Source organism: Pseudophryne corroboree, chromosome 6 (genome assembly GCF_028390025.1).
Source record: "Pseudophryne corroboree isolate aPseCor3 chromosome 6, aPseCor3.hap2, whole genome shotgun sequence".
In the NCBI taxonomy this organism is placed as follows: domain Eukaryota; kingdom Metazoa; phylum Chordata; class Amphibia; order Anura; family Myobatrachidae; genus Pseudophryne; species Pseudophryne corroboree.
Genome location: NC_086449.1, coordinates 734,575,159 through 734,596,938, shown reverse-complemented (window position 1 = coordinate 734,596,938; position 21,780 = coordinate 734,575,159). Strand labels below are relative to the sequence as shown.

At 42.2% G+C, this 21,780-nt stretch overlaps 1 protein-coding gene across 5 annotated transcripts in view; it reads left to right on the top strand.

Annotated features, from left to right (window-relative positions):
• The window catches only part of TSPAN9 (tetraspanin 9), a 704,002-nt gene that overhangs the window by 664,979 nt on the left and 17,243 nt on the right, over window positions 1-21,780 (top strand). For all 5 annotated transcript variants that reach the window (XM_063928463.1, XM_063928461.1, XM_063928462.1 and 2 more), the window contains 2 exons: window positions 15,227-15,418; window positions 16,363-16,437. In XM_063928463.1, the coding sequence (XP_063784533.1) occupies window positions 15,227-15,418; window positions 16,363-16,437 (267 nt within the window). The remainder of the gene's footprint in view (window positions 1-15,226; window positions 15,419-16,362; window positions 16,438-21,780) is intronic.

Below are 21,780 nucleotides of genomic sequence, written 5' to 3'. Positions count from 1 at the left end.
AGTTATCAGTCACTAATCTAGGTGAACTCACACAGAGCCTGTTTGGAACTCCATAAAGATTAATATAAGGAAAGTTGTGCTCGCCACAATTCTCAGTGCAATTATTTTATGGCATACGACACTAATTTCTTTATAACACACCATTTAACAAGGAGTATCTTTGTCTGATTAAACTTGCAGCAGCAAACCCATGGCGGGGAGGAAGCATCTCTGGCTGTCGCATTCTGGAAAATATCTGGCCAAGCATAGTAAAATGTAGAGGCATATACAGTATATAAAAACGGTCTACGCTTGGCAACATAAACACAGCTGAAGTATAATATTGCAAGAGCCAATACAAAATTACTTGGTGGCTCGACAAACTGCAGACCTCATCTCCAGTGAGAGCATTGATGGCAAATGTGTTCCTGGAGTTATTAATTGCTAAGGATGGTACTCTTTCTGGTTTGAGTACCCTAAGCAATCAACAAGGCATTTCAACAAAACCGGTTGTGTTACTGCTTTAATGGATATCAGTCACCATGAATTGACGATTTGTTATTTGATAATATTTAAAAATAACTTTGATATTAGGCAAATGTAATCAAAATCCAATAAAATGACAGTATGTTGTTGGACTGTGGAAGGAGGAACTCTGTGGATTAGTTCCACACCTAAAATCTCCGTACAGATACTGTAGCACCTTGGTAAAAAAGAAAAGAAAAAAGTAGCCGAGACTTGGAGGCATCTGGATTAGCAACGCAGCACAGCAAGGCCCTTTCTACTAGAATGAGATAAAGTGAGCCTAATCTAGACATGATAGGCACAACCTATGATCCAAAGACAGTTCCCAGAATCTGTTTTTGACATGCCCATTATTGACAGATATGCTTTACATTATATTGGGAAAAAGTTCTATTAAAGTCCCAAGATAACTGATTAACATGAATCTTCAAGTCTACAAAACACGAGGGCATTAATGAATACTGGTACACTTTAAAAACTCCTTAAACCGCAACAGAAAGTACAACACTATATAAGGATACATGAGTTTCAATAAATAATAATGACTATACTAAAAAATGGACTGTCATGCCAACTGGAAAATAATGGTGAAACTCTACCAACCCGCATTACTCTCTTAAAAATAATTTCCACTTTTACTGTCAATTGTTATAGTCTCAAATGGGAGTCAAGTTACAATTTACGATATAACAGAAACCCAAAAGTGACCTCCTGTAGTAGGCTCCTCTTGGGGAAGAAGAAGATAACTCTTCTAGTACAGAAATTTATTTTTGTGTGTGTATTTTTTAAGAACAGGTGTAAAACTGTATCATCTGTCAGTGTTCCCTGACTAGCTTTCAATCCTTAATATGGCCGAGAAATCAGACATGGCATATAACATCGTAAGAGACCCTTTTAAACACCTATAGCTGCAATAAATAATGTTATTCTATATATCAGCTGACAGCAGAAAGTGAAATATGATATAATATTCGGATTGCCTTAATACTGTAAGTGCTTACGCAGCAGAATATAAAAAGATCAGGAAATGTAGCCTTTTGTACCAATTACTATATATTGGATATCAAAGCAATATCTATGATACATTAAGCTTGTACAGAAATTGATGGGATTTAGTGGTTGAAAGGGCAGTGTAAATGTTACATCGGTTAAGAGGGATAATTTTTCGCCTGGTGCTTGCTTTATACACTGCTTGTAGTGCTGATGAAACAGTTATTTCCAACCGCAAACATTATTCTCATCTAGAGAGAAGGAGCAGTGTTTTTCCGAGTACAAATAAAATCATAAATAAAATGACTGTAATCTCAGTATACCAGTCACCGGTGTATATACTGGTAAGAAGCTGGTGGAAACTTGAGACATAAGGCACGTTGCAAATTATATATTTATATATATACATATATAGAGAGAGAGAGAGAGAGAGAGAGAGAGAAGGTGTAGAGGCGGCGCGCCTAGGACTTTGTACTCCAATGTAATGTAACAGCAACTAGGTACCTTTTAATCAATCAACGTTTCAATTTTATTATTAAAACCTTTCGTCACATATCTTTATAGAATACACCATCACCAAGACAAAAGCCACAAGGGGCCGGGCCGGCCAGTAGGGAATGACGTCACCACATGTGCGAAGAGCGCGTGGTTCGCACCACTTCCCCTTGCTGCCATTACCAGGAGACCACTGACAACAAATAATACCGTCACCAAGCAACATAATGCTAATTAGCCCTGATTCAAATGGAAATGTAACTCTGTACTCATGAGCATATTAGTCAAAAAATCAGTATACATAATGTACATACCGACTAGTCAAACAATATAGTTAGGACCAAATAAATGATCAGCAATGAGAAATCAGCTACTGGATGAGAGATATGCTGCAGCAGTGTGCAGCTCTTAGAGAATAATCTAGATAACTAGTTGCAGAATCCTGTCTGCGTATATATCTATTCCAATAAGAAAGGTGCACATCACGAGTGTAGACATACAGGTCGACGTTTCGGTTGCACATCTTGAGGAAGGTTGCGTTTAGCAACCGAAACGTCGACCTGTATGTCTACACTGGTGATGTGAGTAAATAAAGCTCATTGGAGTTAATGATAAAAAAAAGTCCCTGGTGAGTGCACCTTTCTTATTGCAATGGATGTTGTTTGCACTACTTAAGGAGGAGGGCTGGGTTTGCACCCCAGGCACAGTTGGGACTGACCAAAGTGTGTGTGCCAACCATACTCTGGAATATGAATATATATATATATATATATTTATACACTGCTCAAAAAAATAAAGGGAACACTAAAATAACACATCGTAGATCTGAATGGATTAAATATTCTTATTAAATACTTTGTTCTTTACAATGTGCTGACAACAAAATCACACGAAAATTATCAATGGAAATCAAATTTATTAACCCATGGAGGTCTGGATTTGGAGTCACACTCAAAATTAAAGTGGAAAAACACACTACAGGCTGATCCAACTTTGATGTAATGTCCTTAAAACAAGTCAAAATGAGGCTCAGTAGTGTGTGTGTGGCCTCCACGTGCCTGTATGACCTCCCTACAATGCCTGGGCAAGCTCCTGATGAGGTGGCGGATGGTCTCCTGAGGGATCTCCTCCCAGACCTGGACTAATGCATCCGCCAACTCCTGGACAGTCTGTTGTGCAAAGTGGCGTTGGTGGATGGAGCGAGACATGATGTCCCAGATGTGCTCAATTGGATTCAGGTCTGGGGAACGGGCGGGCCAGTCCATAGCATCAATGCCTTCGTCTTGCAGGAACAGCTGACACACTCCAGCCACATGAGGTCTAGCATTGTCTTGCATTAGGAGGAACCCAGGGCCAACCGCACCAGCATATGGTCTCACAAGGGGTCTGAGGATCTCATCTCGGTACCTAATGGCAGTCAGGCTACCTCTGGCGAGCACATGGAGGGCTGTGCGGCCCCCCAAAGAAATGCCACCCCAAACCATTACTGACCCACTGCCAAACCGGTCATGCTGGAGGATGTTGCAGGCAGCAGAACGTTCTCCTTTGCGTCTCCAGACTCTGTCACGTCTGTCACATGTGCTCAGTGAGAACCTGCTTTCATCAGTGAAGAGCACAGGGCGCCAGTGGCGAATTTGCCAATCTTGGTGTTCTCTGGCAAATGCCAAACGTCCTGCACGGTGTTGGGCTGTAAGCACAACCCCCACCTGTGGACGTCGGGCCCTCATACCACCCTCATGGAGTCTGCTTCTGATCGTTTGAGTAGACACATGCACATTTGTGGCTTGCTGGAGGTCATTTTGCAGGGCTCTGGCAGTGCTCCTCCTGTTCCTCCTTGCACAAAGGCGGTAGCGGTCCTGCTGCTGACTTGTTGCCCTCCTACGGCCTCCTCCTGTCTCCTGATGTACTGGCCTGTCTCCTGGTAGCGCCTCCATGCTCTGGACACTACGCTGACAGACACAGCAAACCTTCTTGCCACAGCTCGCATTGATGTGCCATCCTGGATGAGCTGCACTACCTGAGCCACTTGTGTGGGTTGTAGACTCCGTCTCATGTTACCACTAGAGTGAAAGCACCGCCAGCTTTCAAAAGTGACCAAAACATCAGCCAGAAAGCATAGGAGCTGAGAAGTGGTCTGTGGTCACCACCTGCAGAACAACTCCTTTATTGGGGGTGTCTTGCTAATTACCTATAATTTCCACCTGTTGTCTATTCCATTTGCACAACAGCATGTTAAATTGATTGTCAATCAGTGTTGCTCCCTAAGTGGACAGTTTGATTTCACAGAAGTGTGATTGACTTGGAGTTACATTGTGTTGTTTGTGTTCCCTCTATTTTTTTGAGCAGTGTATATATATGTATATATATATATATATATATATATATATATATATATATATATAATTGAAGACTATGGCGCTTGAGTGTGGTTTTGTGAGATCAATACCATAAATATATAAACCCCTTTTTTTGGAAATAGATAAAAATTATAAAAAAATTTTTTATATAGAAAACACTTCTCAATAAATTTGTGTGAGCGGCAGCTTATAATGCATAAACATGCGCTTGGATCCCCTTGATGAAGTCTAGTTGCTGACGGACGAAACACGTTGGAAATACCTGTTGACATCTCCATTTATGGACAGATAAGCTTCATACAAATTTATATTTTGTACGCATGCTCTCCAGCCATTTTTATGGACAGATAAGCTTTGATTAATTTATTATTCTGTACGCATGTCATTCAGCCATTCTTTATGTACTTTTATGTATTTTTATGTGTGATTATGTGTATTAAACCTTTGTACTTTTAATATATGTACTGCTCAGGCTTCATATTGATCTCGTTTGGGAATAAGCTAGTTTCCTAGTTAGGCCTGTGAAATTATGCAGTAATACAATACGAAATGTAAACGGTACACACTATGTTCATTTCTCTCTGTTTTATTCGCATGTTTTAAGCCACAAAGGAGTGCTGCTTGAACTGAGCTCCTTTCTATCAGATAAGTGTTTTTAAACCAATCATTATCATCCCTTCTATATACCTTCTCTCCCCTGGATATATTCACCACACTCTTGGGCGCTTGTTTTCACCAATTCTTGTAATAAATATACATATATATATATATATATATATACTACAGATGGAGCCGCACTCATCCAGTGCAGCTCCATTGCAGGCGTGCACTCACGGTGTGACTAGGCGATCCGTCCGCTTAGCCCTGCCGGGAGTGCACACTGACGCTCTCCTATTCTAGTGAATGGGAATCGTCTCCGTCACGAACTAGCGTGGCTCCATCTGTGTGTGTGTGTGTGTGTGTATATATATATATATATATATATAGATAGATAGATAGATAGATAGATAGATAGATATGGCACTCCTTAAACATAAATCAGCGTGCTGCGTGCCTTTTCTCAAGATAACACAGACTAGTAGGCATGAACACTGCCAAGGCAAATACATTCGTCATGGCACTGCAGCATATATATATATATATATATATATATATATATATATATATACACAGACACACACACAATATCCGCAATATGTGTATGCACAATACAATGCCCACTATATATATATATATATATGTATATATCAGTATATCTGTCACGTCCACTGCAAATATGTGTGTATCTAGCAACTAATAGGGGTTTGGTTTGTAAACAGTCATTATATAAACATGAGAGCGATGACAGGTACGACTTGTCAGCAGACATAGGGCCCGATTCAGCGCTGTACGTATTGTACAGGCGCAGGGAAGCAGCTGTGCAATACTGTACAGGTGATATGCTAATGCAGCTGGCCTCCTGGCTGCTTTACGTGATCCACTGTTTTCTAGGAAAACATACATTGCATTTGCAATGCAGGCAAACGCCGTGACAGGATGGTAGTGCACCCTGTGCTGGCCCCGTCCCCTAGATTGCATTGCAGTGCAGGCATGTCACGTTTGTACTCTTGGTATGTAATATAACATCTTGAAAGCTTGCCTTCGGAAGATGGTAGACGATTGTTTTAGTAATGTTGATTACTTAACGATGCCCAGATAGAGCATATTTTGATTGGTGCAGTAATTAGTTTGAACTCTGCAGTGACACATCAATAACTTGAGCATTTGAAGTTTAAAATTTGCACTTCGGTTTCCAGGCACTTGTAATGAATTCCAGCATTTATTAGCCTGTTTTCTGTTGAGCTGACAAATCATCTGGCTACTTGTATGAAAAGAGGAAAAAATTGCAACCTGTGCAAAGTTAATTAAGAATAATCTCAATTATTTTTCAAAGTTGCTATTCAGGTGTCCTTTAATGAATCTGACATGCAGCGCTTCATCACTATTTCACTATATAAACTAGTCTGTGCGTTCTTGTTAATCAGCATTTCTGTGCGCTGCAATCTAACTCATCTCTGAGGACTGAGATGAAATCCCCTGTGTAATATATTCAGTGCCCAGGTCTTCTACTGTATGTATTGCAGGGGCACCACTCAGGTACTTTCTATAACAGCAAGACCAGCCCCAATTCAAAAGTACATTTGAAAAACAGCAGAAAGACAAATATTTGGAATAGTTTCCTGGCTCACCAGTTGTGAGCACTTAAGGGAGGGGTGGGGGGGTATATCAAACCTTCGGAAGGGAAGCAGTGACATTGACCATAGCACAGCAACCAATCAATCAGCTTGTAGCTATAATACGTGCACAGGGCACTAACTAGGGGTGAGCGGAGCTGCACTGTCTCTGTCCCACAGCACCTGCATGTGACTTGCATGGTGCCTGGAACAGCACCCTGCAGCCAGTAGAGCTATTGCAGAGCCATCCGGAGCATCCAAGGGTCACTGTAAGTCAGGCACCCCGCAGCCTCTGGAGCTGCCCAGAGCGTTCTTAGGATACTTTAAGTAGAGCTCTACCCCAAGATGGCATCCCTGCCCCCTAGGCATGACATCATGATGTCACTGGTTTAGGGGGCGGGGCCAGCACAGGGTGCACTGTCATCCTGTTACGGCGCTGTTGATGCATCTCCCCCTTAGAAAGGTATAATTGTAACACTGTTCGCATTGAAATGAAAGGGTTTTAGCTTTAACGAGCCAATATCTGCAAAACCATCTGCTTCCACCTGTACGTTTGAGTCTTAAAATCCATTATGGCAATGCAGGCAGCCGGAATACCGGCGCAACAGGACTATTCCCACTAGTGGGTGTCCACGACGCCCAGAGAGTGGAAACAGCACAACGAGCCACTGAGTCCGCAGTAGGGTGAGCACAGTGAGCCTGCAAGGGGACTCTGCGCTCGCACTGCTGCCAGCATACTGGCGGCCATGATGCCGCTGTCAGTATATTGTAGGCCGGCATTTTAGCCGCCGGTAAATCATACTGAACCCATCATTGCCTACGTGAGCAAATCACCACTGGAATCTATTAGTTTCTATTGTTCATTTGTATCATTTCAGTAACTTTTAGGCAACAAGTAAGAGTATCGGTTGAACAACATACTGTACTGTACTCTTGGGGTTGTGACCCATAGACACAGACACTGGATGAAACAGTAATGATACACACTTCGGAGGCATTACACTGATGTAGATAGATAACTGCTAATGACTGTCACACAGTGAATATTCTTTTTGTATAAATGGAGTGACCTTGTTCTGGAAGCACCCTACCGCTGCCAAATCATCCGGCTGAGATAAGTTACTGAGTAATTAATACCCTGGAACATATTCATTTCAACAGTGCTAGGATTTAGCAGTATGCAGCGTACAGACATAAAACGCATTTTGCCAGACACACGCTACATATTCTCAGCCTCCTTTCTTTCATTTTTTCTTCTTTTTCTTTTTCCAATTTGCAACCGGCTGGAATGTGTTCAGGTGGAAAGAAATTAATAAATCACTTCTTACCAAATCCGTGCAGCTGCACAATAAGGGGATAAATCACAAATAGGAGCTGAATGGAAAGTAATACTTGAAATATTTATTTTTTCTTTTCAGGGAAAGATGTTCATCTGATGAGCAGTTTATACCAGTCTATACACATGGGTTCTCATACCCTCTGGTGACTTTAACTTATTGGGCGGGATGCACCAATGCTAAAAATGCGGCCAAGCCTCCGAAAATGCAGTTTTTGGAGATTTCGACACATTATTTAGCTTATTACCGCATATACTCCAATCTCCGGTATGTGATACATTCCAGGGCTTGGATGTGGTGGGCAGTGCCATCTTTAGATGGCATTGCCCTTTAGAAGCCTTTGGGATTCTTTCTATGATTCTCACAGAGAGGGATCCAATCATATCCCTCCCAGCAGCCCCTGTGGACACCGCGTCACACTGCACATGCGCAGAAGAACTCCCGAATCCTAAACCCAGAAGTCCTTCTGTTGTAAAGGACAGCTCTTAACGGGAGAGCTGACCTTTGTGATTTTTTTTTTTTTAAAGCATACAGCATTAATAAATGTCACTATGCTTGCGAAGATACTGTCTTGCGGTGCGTCCCGCCCATTGTCTTCCGCCCACTGTCTTGCGGTGCGTCCCGCCCACTGTCTTGCGGTGCATCCCGCCCATTCCTTGCCAATCTAACAAGAAGGGCTAACCAATAAATGTACACGATCAGAATGTGGGCGACCCTTGTAAAACCTAAATGTTTACTATATTTAAGACCTGTAATTATCCGCCTAGTGGCTTCTGCATCACGATTTTATTCCAGCTTTATTTACCCATCTGTTCTTATGAGGCAGAAATTAAATCACTAGTCGCAGTAATTAATATAATTGGGAGATGTGTTTTTCCTGTGGGATATTAATAGCGAATAAATAGAGTTAAAATGTACATGGGGGGGAAGCAGTCTTTATTTCTAGCTTTGTCTGGTTTGCAGTGATACATTTTACCCTGCAATGAATGAGCATCTGCTGAAATTACTCTTCGAGTTACAACATTGATTTATCATTTTATGGTTTGTGTTGCAAAGATTGAGCCTATTAAATGCTATTTGATGATTAGAAATAGAGTTTCTTGGAGATCAGTAAAGTCACAATGTTGTAGAACTCGGGGGCTAATTCAGACCTGATTGCTGCTGTGCGTTTTCGCACAGCGGGTGTTCAGGTCTGAACTGCGCATGCGCCGCAGTGCGTATGTGTATGCCAGAGATGCGATCGGCATCTCAGCCCAGTGTTCGCCTCTGCCTGATTGACAGGCAGAGGCGTTCGCTGGGCAGGAGGGGGCGGGACGGCAGCGTTTAGCCGCCCATTTTGGGGGCACGGTCCGGGCAACGCAGGCATGCCCGGACCATGCGGGGTGGCGAGCCACGGCGGCTGCGTGACATCACACGCAGCCGCTGCTGTCCGGGATGCAGCAAAAAGTTGCCTACCAGCGCAGCAATGCGGCTGGGGGAGTGCCAGACATGCGGGGCGGACTAGCCCTGTGCTGGGAGCCCCGTCCCCGCATGTCAGGGTGGCTGGTTGTAGCCGGCTACGATCAGGTCTGAAATAGCCTCTCTGTCTGCGTTCAGTAGTTTCAGTGGTTCACTGTTCTATTCCTTTGGCAAAATATTTTAAAGCTATGGGATGCAATTTTACCAGCTATTATTCTCCACAGAAAAATAGTTTTTCATGCATCTGGTAAAGCTATAGCAACATTCAGTTTATGCACAATAAAGTCAGTAGTGGAAGCCTCCCAGGATTAATGCTATTAAAGTTTTACTCTCACAATCTATTCAACCTTGAACAATGAAAACTGCAAGAAAAGGATAGAAATTCAGACGGATATGTATGAAAAGCAATAAAGAAAAATAATTACTGTAGACTGAAGATTTTAATTTGTTTTTTTCAGGACTATTTCATAAATATTTTCTCAAGAAATTAATTGATGAATAAGCTAAATGTTGCTAAATTATTGCATCACTAACCAGAGTTCAACATGACGGTTAATTATATTTTGTATCTTCTCACTAAAGATTATATTGTTTCTGCTCATTAAAATGTTTTACTGGTCTTTTTGTATAAAAAATGTCCTGACCAGCGCCAGATTAAGAATTATGGGAGTCTAGGGCAACTCATATGTGGGGACCCCTACCAAATAATTACATTGTGTCTCCTAGTGCCCCTATTAAGTCATAGTGTCCCCCATATGCCAGTGTTACCGTTACGCCACAGTGTCTCCTAAATGACACAGTGTCCCCCATATGCCAGTGTTACCGTTACGCCACAGTGTCTCCTAAATGACACAGTGTCCCCCATATGCTACACCGTTCCCCCACTACTGCTACTCATCAGTGAGTTTCGGAGGGCTCTCTTTCTTCAAGTGGAGGACATGGCTGAGCGCTGCTGAGGTAGGTCACTGGCAAAATTGCAGGCTCCAGAGAAAAGGGGTCCAGGGATCCCGGACAAGCCACCACCGCTGACGGTACCAGTGAGCTTCCTCGACATCAGCAATATCCCAGCAGGACATGTGTGGCTCTGTGGCAGTGTCTTGTTGGATTTGGCTTGGCCAGTGCACTGTATCTCCTCGGTGACCGACTAAGGGGTAACAGAGACACAACGGAGACACAGCTAAATTCTGTGCTTCGATTTTAATAGTACCGCCATGGATCTGATTCAGGGGTACAGTGTGTGGTGGTCCCTGGAAAACCGCCCCTGTCGCCCCTCCTTAAATCCGGCCCTGGTCATGACTTACAGTATTTCATGTTGAGAATTAATATCCTTTTGCTTCTAGCAGTCAGAAAGGTTGTTATATATGTTATTCTATATCCAGCCGTACTTGTCTACTCTGCAGCATTGTCTGGGAGACTACAGAATTTTGGAATGGAGACTGCGTTTCATGGTAAATTGCATCATCGTGGTTAAGCTGCATAATGCCTTGGATCCCAGCATTATATAGCATGGGTTCGGTCAGCGATGATGCAATTCACAGCACTACAACTCCTTATGCTGCCAATCTGTACCTTTCCTCCAGCATAAAAAGTTGGCATTTATCAAACTAGTGCCAATTATAAAAGTATACGTGAGACATGCAGAATCAGAACCTACCATGATTCGCTGAAACTTCATCTAGATACTCATCCAAAATGCCCATTTTTGGTTGAAATCCCTTTCAATAACCCTGTTTTGGGAATATTGGGAGGTGACCTAAATGTAGAAGTAGTATCTAGAGTAAAACTAGGGTCCAGGGATTGTAAGTAAGGCTTACTTCCTTACTTTAGATGATTCCTGTCCGGAGAGGCCCGGAGAGGAGATGCAGGTGGACTGTGGTGGGGTCAGCTAGTCGTGCAATTAGGCCCCACCCCTTCATGAGGAAAATGCCACATTTTTACATAGGGTGTGGCCAAAAAAGCCATATTTTCCATTCAAGTACATCATTATGCCCCTCCCCTGATGTCCCTATATTATATTCCCTATAGAAATCTCCCCATTCTGCCCACTTCACTAGAAAGCAGGCGGATGTGTGAGGGGTGCTCACTCTTCCAGGGGTGCGGGGGACTACATGAAAAATCTGTATGCAGTAAGGGGTTCCCAATCACAGCTGAACACAAATCATTGTTATGGAACTTCTATTGAATTAGGAAGGGGATCTTGAATATCTAATTTTTTTCAGATAAAATATGTTTTTTTGTTGTTGTTTTTGTTTTTTTAACTGACTTACAAAGCGTCTTCTTTGTTGTAGGCTAGTTCCTAGAAAAGGGACCCGGATCTTCTTCAGACACTCTTAATTTAGTTCTAATTAAATTAAAAGTAAATGTAAAAAAAGGTTAGTCAAAAATAAACAAAAAAACTATCACTTAATCTGACTGAAAAGAGACACAGGGTTCTAATAGATTACAGGAATAACTCATGTACAATTCTTACTCTTACGTGTTGTAAAACAGTGGTGTGAAATAGCACTTTGCTGTAGGGAACATCACAATTGCAGTCAGTGTCATTTCCACCTTAGCTTTTATTATCCTAACCAATCACTGTCTCTATCAAGCAGGATGGGTATGGGGATGGTGACAGGGGGGCGATGAGAGACTGGAAAGCTGTAAATATCAACGCTGCCCCTCTGTCTCTCTCTGTATTTCTCTCTTCTACCGCCAATTTAGTATAAATTATACACTGCAGTAGCAAGATTGATTTTGCATTGATAAACTGACCAATTTTCGTATGAAGTAGATATTGAATAGACTTCATTTTGTGGTTTAGAAGCATTCATCTTCCCAGCTAACATGCATGTTTTACATTTCTTCCCATAGCTGATGAATAGAAAGTATATTGCGTAGGAAGTTGAAATATTGTCGTTCAGCGTTTCTTGCTGTTGTGCCTCTTTATTTTATAAACCTCTTTTATAGGAACTACATTATAAATCACACTTTTATATAAACACTTATAGTAAGACAGAATTGCCTTCAAAGAGCTCCTGTGGCCGCTACACCACATAGGCAGCCATTTTGAAGACCAATATTTATGAGACTATAGCTAATCAAAGTGCCTTGTGCCTCAGTAATGTCACTGGTTTCTACTGATTTAATAGGCTTAATATTGTTTCTGCTCACAAAATGGCTGCCTCACATCATGCATGCAACTGGCAGAGTTGCCAATTCACATATATTCTGAGGGCTAGGTTAACCAAAGTTTGGAGAGAAATAAAGTAGAGAGAGATAAAGGGTTCTATTCATGAAGCAGTAAAAAGTGTGGAGAAGTGAGCTAGTAGAGAAGTTGCCCAAGGCAACCAATCAGCTGCTACATATAATTTTATAGAATGCACTTGATAAATATTACTTCAATGCTGATTGGTTGTCATGGACAATTTCTCCACTGGCTCACTTCTCCATTCTTTTCACTGCTTCATGAAGAGACCCCAAAGTGCTAACCAATCAGCTACTAACTGTCACTTTACAGGCTGTGTTTAAAAAATTAGTTAGGAGCTGACTGGTACTTTATCTCTCTACACTTTATCTCTCTCCAAGCTGTGATAAATCTAGTCCTAAGTTACTACTATTAGTCAATAGTACTAAAACTGGGGTACTATATAAACGTTAGTTACCAGCCTGTCAAAATGACGGAGCAACAAAACAGTAATGTCAGCGCAGTGGCTCTGCACACCCGAATGGAGCAACACTTGACTTGCTTTGTCAGGTGCTATCTAGTGGCCGCCAGCATGCAAAACACTTGAATTCGTCAGATATTACATGCATTTTAATGCTTTCATACAGTTCATGCTTTAAATGTAGAATAAGCTATTGTTATAAAGTTGGTGAAGCTCATTTTGTTGCTGTATGGAGAAATACATCTGAAATAATTGCTGTTACGTCCTGCGGTCTGTGTTTTCATGTGCCGCGTTCTCTATAGACTTTGTGGTCTATTACATCCGTCTTTTATTTAAGATAAAGTGTTCAGTGAAGCAGTAGGACCACTTAGCGAGAGGTATATTATTAAGGGGCAATAAAGTAGAATCTGTACTCCACTAAAATCTTTACTTACACACTTTGTGTCATAATTTAATCAGCATTTATTGGCGTTTAGAGGGTTTCATGTAAAAAGTAATCTTTCAAAATAACTATTTGACAGAGGGGCTCAAGTTCTTACATCTATTTTCCCAAGGTTTAATATTCACCAAAAACTTGAATGATTGAGTGCTAAATTATAATGAATTGTAAGTAAATTCCTTTGGGCACCATTACTTCAACTCCAGTTCTCTCTTGATATACCGCAGATGATGGTTTCTTAGGTATAAACTGCAAGAGAACATTTAGAGGCGAATGCAGGTTAAATTAATAAAAACAAAACTTCAGCCAATACAAAAATATTAACTATTAACTAGGCCTATGTTGTGAGAAATCCTGTTTGTTATTTGTTGAGGTTGGGTATGGATGGCCGGAGGTTGGGATATCACCATTCTGATGCCAGGATCCCGGTGTCGAGATTGCCGGCAGAGGGACGAGCGCAACTAAGCCTTTTGCGGGCTTGCTGCGCTTGCCACGTAGCGGGCTCAGTGGCCCTCTGCGCTTGCCACAGGTTCTATTCCTACTCTATGGGTGCCGTGGATACCCACGAGTGGGAATAGTTCCTGTCAGTCAGCATGCCGACTGTCGAGCTTTTCACTGGGAGGGAATCCGGCGTCGGTATAGTGACCGGAAAACTACATCCCATTTGTTGGTGTTTTTGTTTTCTTTTCTTTTTTGTACTTGCGGCTGTCCATAGATTGATTACTTTTCGCCTTTGATTTCTAAACTGTAATTATATCCTCATACAGTACATGTAGTGTTTTGTTTCAACTTGAAACTTGTGTATTATAAGAAATAAAATGAATGAATAATATACCATCCCCTGTAAACTAAAACAGATTTGAGAAATCACCTTGGTTTTGGTTGACCTATATGGAATTGCGGCTATTTTACTGCATGTTACGGAACTACAAGGGGAAAATGTTATACATCCCAACATTCCAATTTTGAAATTGTTATGGGTTTGTGGCCGTGCTATGTAAGGGGGGTGATCATGCCCTACAGAGTATATGCCTAGTATACCTGAAATGCAGCCTGCCCCCTACGCTCATCACTCACCTAAAGACATTCCGGAATTGTCAAAAAAGAAAGAAATAGACAAAACTGCTGGATAGCGCCTCAAATAATAAATATAATATAAATATATAATAGTTCTGTCACCTGCGCTGCCGTAAAACACTCTGTGTGTGTTTGTTGTAAATAAATAATGAAAAGAAGAAACGGCTTCGCAAAAAGTGGAAGAACAATTAACAATACTTAATGGGGAATAATTAATTATAAGAGCTGACGTATACGTCAGCTCTTATTATTAATTATTCCCCATTAAGTATTGTTAATTGTTCTTCCACTTTTTGCGCAGCCGTTTCTTCTTTTCATTATTCCGGAATTGTCGCAGGCACTTTTTGGCAGAGCAATATGGCACATTCCTAGCTGTTGGGATGAGCGCATAATCCGGGACAGTTACAAAATTGGGATTAGCTGAAAAATGTTTGCCAGTGTAGTCGGCCAAGGTAATAATTACAATGATGTACTCAAGAGCTTGGAGAAGACATAGCCATTATAAGTGCCAGTTGGAGTGACTACTAGGTCTTACTTGTCCAAACCTTTTCCACTTTCCTCTTTGATGTCAATGAAGTGTAGATCCCCATGGCTAATGTTAGTGTTTGAGAACTTTGTATTGGAATTACATTTTCAGTGGATAAATTATGAACAAAAATCTGATTGATTATAATGTTAATGACTGAGTGAATTTGTTTTTGTTTTCCAGCTCTGCGGCTGCGGATTGTTAGGAGTTGGTATCTGGCTATCCGTATCACAAGGAAATTTTGCAACATTTTCTCCCAGTTTCCCATCCCTTTCTGCAGCAAATCTGGTCATTGCCATTGGTACGATTGTCATGGTGACTGGCTTCCTCGGTTGTCTAGGTGCTATAAAGGAAAACAAGTGCCTGCTTTTAAGTGTAAGTTATGTTATATTGTATAATGTCATTAAACATCTTTCTGTTAATTTGTATATTTTTTAATGTGAACACATCTTACCCACATTTCTAGTTAAAGACAGAATTGTAGGTTGGATTAACAAATTTTCCTAAAAATAAAAAAGGAATCTTTAAATATATGTTTATAGTTGGTCTTGGAAGGTATGTTGTGCACTGTCAAAAAGGGGGAGTGGCCTTGCAGAAATAGGGCGTGGCTTAGTGGTCAGACCTCCGCTTTCATCACTCTGGGGGTCTAGAGATGCTGGGCTGCCCTCGGAGACTAACTGTCTGCAGTGCCGGCTCCCACACAGTGACAGGAGCCGAGTGCTGCATGTAATGTTACAGTGCAGCACCCGCCTCCTATCACTGAGGAGGAGCCGGCAATTTTGGTGTCACTGCTTGGCAGGTGACACCCAGGTGTGGCCCGCACACCCCAGTAGTCACGCCACTGGCTGCGGTCACAAAGGTGTAATCAGAAGAGTATCAGGTACCCAACCATTTGGGGACAAATATAGAGAACAGTGTGATTCTGCCTATGAAGCAGATTTGCATTGTGACTGCTGGGATCCCGACAGGCGGTCTACTGATCGCCTTTTATTACTACCAAAATGTTGGGCTTCTGTGTTGACAAGCGCACTGCTCCCCGTCCCCACCTTCTGTCCCCAAGCTGCTACAGTACTTAAACACGTTTAGGCACCACTGCTTTGCCGGAACTGCAGAAATCTCTGAGGTTCCTGTAGTAATATCCTGGAAAAAGAGACATTGCAGATCTCAGATTGCAGACCTTCCCCATTCCTGAAAGTGGAATATGAATATATACTTTACTTACCTCTTTGCAATTTTTACTGTCGCTCTTCCAAACGTGTTTACAGTCAACACAAATAGTTTTATTATTAACACTTAATATTATTTCTTTTCTTTTACAGTTTTTCATCATTTTACTGATCATTCTTTTGGCTGAACTGATACTCCTTATCCTGTTTTTTGTCTATATGGACAGGGTAAGCTGACTGATATTTCTTTATGCCCATTTAAGAGAAATAAAAGTTTGAGCATTTTTGTAGCACCCATAAATCCATCCGTAAACTAGACCACACTGTACAACATCAATTGTAGCCCACTTTTTTTATTTTTTTACTTAATACAGCTGATAAGAAAATTTTTTGGAAATCATACCTATTAATTTGTGTATATTAATTTGATGAAATAAAGAAGATCCTAGTCTAAGGAGAGACCTTGATAAAAGAGTAAAATATCAAGTCTATTTACTGCTGCTGCAGTACACTAATAAAACATCTCTGTGGCAGCTGAATGACACTGGGTGATACTGGCTGGCAGCAGTAAGAGGAGTCTTACTAGAGTGCCTGCATCGGTGCGCAGGGTATGCGGTTAACATACTGCCCATCGGGATCCCGGCTGTCTCAATACAGACGCCAGGATCACGACGGGGGTACTATACCGCCGCCGGAATACCATTCGCCCCCTGCCGGCATTCTAGCGCCCGGGATGCCGATGTCGGTATACTGACATTCGGCATCCCGGCTGGCGAGATTACATACCTATCCCGTGCACAGATATCCAGTGGTGCAATAGCTCGGACTGGGTTATCTTAGTTCCACTTAAAAAAAAAAAAAGATAATAAACAATATTTTAAACTTAGAAAAAGAACTGTATTTATATGTAATTTAAAAAAACTTTAAATAAAGCATTTTTTTCCCCTGTGGACTGACCCTGCTACTACAATGAAAAGATAATGGAGGAATCTGGTAAATAGCTTCTCTGATGTGGTCTATCATGGTAACCCTTGGCATTTCTATAATGGGTGCACTCAACTCCTATATAATAGCCCAGATCTGTCACTCTGTGACTGTGTGAATAATTTTGGGTGTGGCTAGGAGCTCTCATTGGGTTAGCAGCAGGTCGATCACACTCAGTCCACAGCTAATTGGGCGAGAAACGCCCTCCCACACAGGTTACATCCAATGGGAGGCTCTGCCTTTTGGCTGCTGTGTGTTCCCAGGGCAGGATTAACAATGGGGCTGATGGAACTGCAGCTCCAGGTCCACACCCCAAAATAGACCCACTGCATCTGCAGCAACATACCCTCCAACAATTTACACATAAAAATTGCTGCAAATTCGAAAAGGGGGCGTGGTCACGGGTAAAGTGCCGTGTTCACGCCCCTTTCCCTATTCTTTCAATGGAAGTTTGGAGAGCCAAAAATCGGTACAGACCATTATAAAAGGTACTGTTGGAGGGTATGCCACTGCATCTGCAGCAAGTGTCTGCGCTGTAGATAGGGGAAAAAAATCCTTTTACTGCAGCGTCCTATGTCCTGCTGCCAGTCCGCCTGTCCCCTCCGGCATCAACAATCTCCACTCCCTAGCCGCGGCGCAGGTGGAACAAAAGCTGCTGTGGCCACGGACATAGATGTATATGAAAGTGGTGCAGCGGAAGGCTTTCATAACCCTCCCTGTGCTGCATACTCTCTGAGCCCCGGAAGCCTCCTCTGCGCGTGATGTCACAGAAGTACCTCCCCGCCACAGCCGCGCCCAGATCCCCAGAGGCCCTGACTCCGCTACACAACACCTGGGCTGCCGGCCTGGAAGCCCCGAGATGGCTAATGTAACGGATAGAGTGGGTGATATCGCGGAGGGTAATGTCTGGACGCTGAATCAATGTAAAAGGTGACAGTGCTGTGCAGTGCAATGGGTGTGCAGTGTCACTGACACTGCACAGCACTGTCACCTTTTACATTGATTCAGCGAGTCAGTCAGTTCTGCCAGCCAGTCACTATTGTTAGCGCCGGTGTCCCAACGCGCCATATTACAGGGAAGTAGACGCGCTAAATAAACTACAGCTCCCAGCAGACCTTAGCGCCGAAGCATTTCAGCAAGAAGCCTGCTAGGAGCTGTAGTTTATTGACTGCATCTTCTTCCCTGTAATGTGGCGTGTTGGGACACCGTCGCTAACAATAGTGACTGGCTGCTTGGCTGCTGTGCGAGTCTCCGGGAGAGCCACTGCCAAAGAGAGGACAGCAGCTTAGCTGCTTTCAGGAGGAGAAGCATTACCGGCCCCTCCCCCACTCGCAGTACCTCCGGGCCCCATCCACGGCACCCACACACACCCCCTCCACCACCTTACGGAGGCTCCGGACCCCTCCCCCACCCGCGGCACCCCCACACCCACAGTTACTCCAGACCTTCCCCCCCCCGCGGCACCCACCCCTCCCCCACCCATAGCACTACCGCACCACCCCCACCCGCGGCAACCACCCCTCACCCGCCTGCGGCACCCCTGGACCCCCTCCCCCATCCACGTTTCCCCCACACCCGCCACTCCCCCAACCACAGCACCTACTAGGTGATTCATCAGGCCCTGCATGCGCTGTTCACGCCGTTGCAAGGGGCTACGACCCCTTAACCATCGCACGCCCTTTGTCTGTGCAATATTTAACCACTCACACAATTATGATTGGAGGTAATACTCCATATAATACAAATATTGCACGCCACAAGGGCGTGCAAGGGTTAAGGGGGCGTAGTCCCTTACAACGGTGTGAAGGTGATGAATCACCTAGTATGTTATATTTCCCTTCTCTGGAGTCCAAAGGTGACTGCACTGCACAAATCACCCGGAAAATGGCACTGCAACCATTTTCCTGAACACCCTGTAGCCAATTTTTCAAAAATAGTAAATCATCTGTTTCACCAGCAAATATCATTTCAATAATACCTCTTCCAGGCATGGGAACAGTATTGGTTTGCTCAACAAAAAGAACTGTCCAAAACATGCAGCAATTGACAAATGTGTTGTTTCTATATAATGTAGCTTTAAATGAGCACCCTCCTCCCCTTGATAAAAGAGTGCAGGAACGTGTTCATTTTTATCCTGTACAGTCACAGATGTTTAATACCCTCAGATTGGACTCAAATAACGAAGTCATTAAAACATACATAGTTTTTTTCCTACTCATTTCAAACAAGTTGAAAATAATAAACAGCTGTCACTGGAATATGTTTTACTTAATTGTATTTTATGAAACGAGGACACTATTTCCTATGGTAATACTCAGTATTTTTCCAGTGCGATGTTTGCATATTAGCATTTTTAATAGCTATTGAAAGGATTAAACCAGCCTATAAAATCTAAGTGATTTTACTTATGTTGCTGTTAGATAGTTTGCAACCAGCCTGGACATCACTGACGAAACATTTCATAAAGCTGATTAATGGCTGGCTGCTCATGTCTAACATTAGACAATTTATCAATCCTGTGAAGCCATTGTAGATAATGCATGACGGTGGAAATGTGTCTTCATCGAACATTAAACCCTTTGAACAGTAACCGCCATGTTGCCCAGATATCTTTTCCGTATTTACTCAAAAATTGAGAGAAAATTAGTTTCTATAAAAATAGTTTTATTTTTCTGTAACCTCTTCACTGCTGTGGGCAAGTAGGGCTCGTCTTCTGCATATAGCTTAAGACTACTAAGGATAAGTCCCACTTGTCCATCACAGCAGCAGGTTTAGCTGTTACAATAAATAAATAAAAACCCTTTCCCACTTATTTAGACAACCGGTGAGGATTTGTGCACAATCGCATCATTATTGTAAATAATAATAAGCAAAATAAAGAAATGGTTGGAAGTGATGGAAGATGGATGTTATTTCCATCCATCTCCACAATTATAGTAGCTAGAAATGTGGAGACACCCTGGCCCCCTGCACTACAGAAAAGCAAGCAGTTCAGGCATGGGGGAAAAGGTCCCCCAATAATTAAATACACCGTCATTGGAGAGAGATATTTTCCAGTTGGTGGAAGTCGAGATCCCCCACATCTTGTGTCAAATATAAAAATGGAACCCCTAATTAAATGTGGTAGGTTTTCTAGTTTACCAAATGGCAGGCTTTGTTGGGTTACCATATTATTTTTACATGCAGTAGGGCTTAAATCGAGATAGGGAAAATGACTAATAAAAATGCATTATATTTTTCAAATACAGATTGATTTATTTTTATGAAAATGTACAGTACACATAGAATCTTGCTTTTGCTATTTTGGGAAGGTTGGTCATAGTAAATTGGTTCAAATTATTATGGGGCAGATGTATGAAGCCTGGAGAGGACATAAAGAAGTGATAAACCAGTGATAAGTGCAAGGTGATAAACGCACCAGCCAATCAGATCCTAACTGTTCATTTACATATTGGAGCTGATTGGCTGGTGCATTGTCACCTTGCACATATCACTGGTTTATCACTTCCTTATGCCTTCTCCAGGTTAATACATCTGCCCCTATTAGGGCCTTCCTCCCCTGTTCTGTACTCCTACCAGTATCCCTGTCACCAGTTCGTCTCTGTTCCAGGGTGTCTGTCCACATTTTGGGTACAGGTTGGTGTTTTATTTTCTCCCCTAAGCGAATTTTCATTACTGCTTTCCCCAGCTATAATGAGTCACTATACCCATCCTAACACTTCCTCCACTAACTCCACCCAGCTTTTGGTTGTATCATTTTGTAACCGTTATCCAAATGTATTGATGTCCAATTGTGTCGTTTACCCCTACAGTATATGACACTGAGATACCTTGTGCTGCCATATAAATAAAAGATAATAGTAATAATAATAATAATAATAATCATTATTATTATTATTATTATATATGCTAAGATCTTTAAGTGTATATGTGGTTTGCTTACAGTATGACACAGAACTGCTCTGTACAGTATTCACAGAACATAGCTAATCTTTGTTATATCCTGTAGTTGCCAACATTATAAATTAGTTTTTAAGGATGCTATTCTCCAAAGCACCAAAGTAAGGGCGGCCAAAGACAGTTGGGCACCCTATGCGCCAGGCTATCACATGTGCAAACCCGATTGATCACTGTTTTACTTCGTCCAGTCAAATAGGAAAGAAGGATATAGAACAAAGTCTCTGCCACGGGGGTCAGGTGGGAGAGGAATAAACCAACCCCCCCCCCCCCCCCCCTTCCTTCCCCCAGAGCTTAGCTTTTGTTGGCACTGCATTTGAAAACATCATATGGTCTTCAAGGCCACATTAAAAACGTTGGGCCCCAGGAAATAAGGATTGATGGTGAGAAATGCAGTTGGACTGAAATTATGACATTTCAGGTAAAAGAAAAGAATAGTTGCCAACTGTGCATATCGTAGGCCAGCTAAAATACGCAACAGTAAAAATAATAATAATAATAATAATAATCCCATAAAGAAATTACAAAGCTGAAGCTTCCTAAATCAGATCATCTTTTTAAAAGGACATTGTACTGAAATCCCCTTAAGGGGAAATCCAATTGTCCCCGCTAAATTTTTCTCGGAATAAA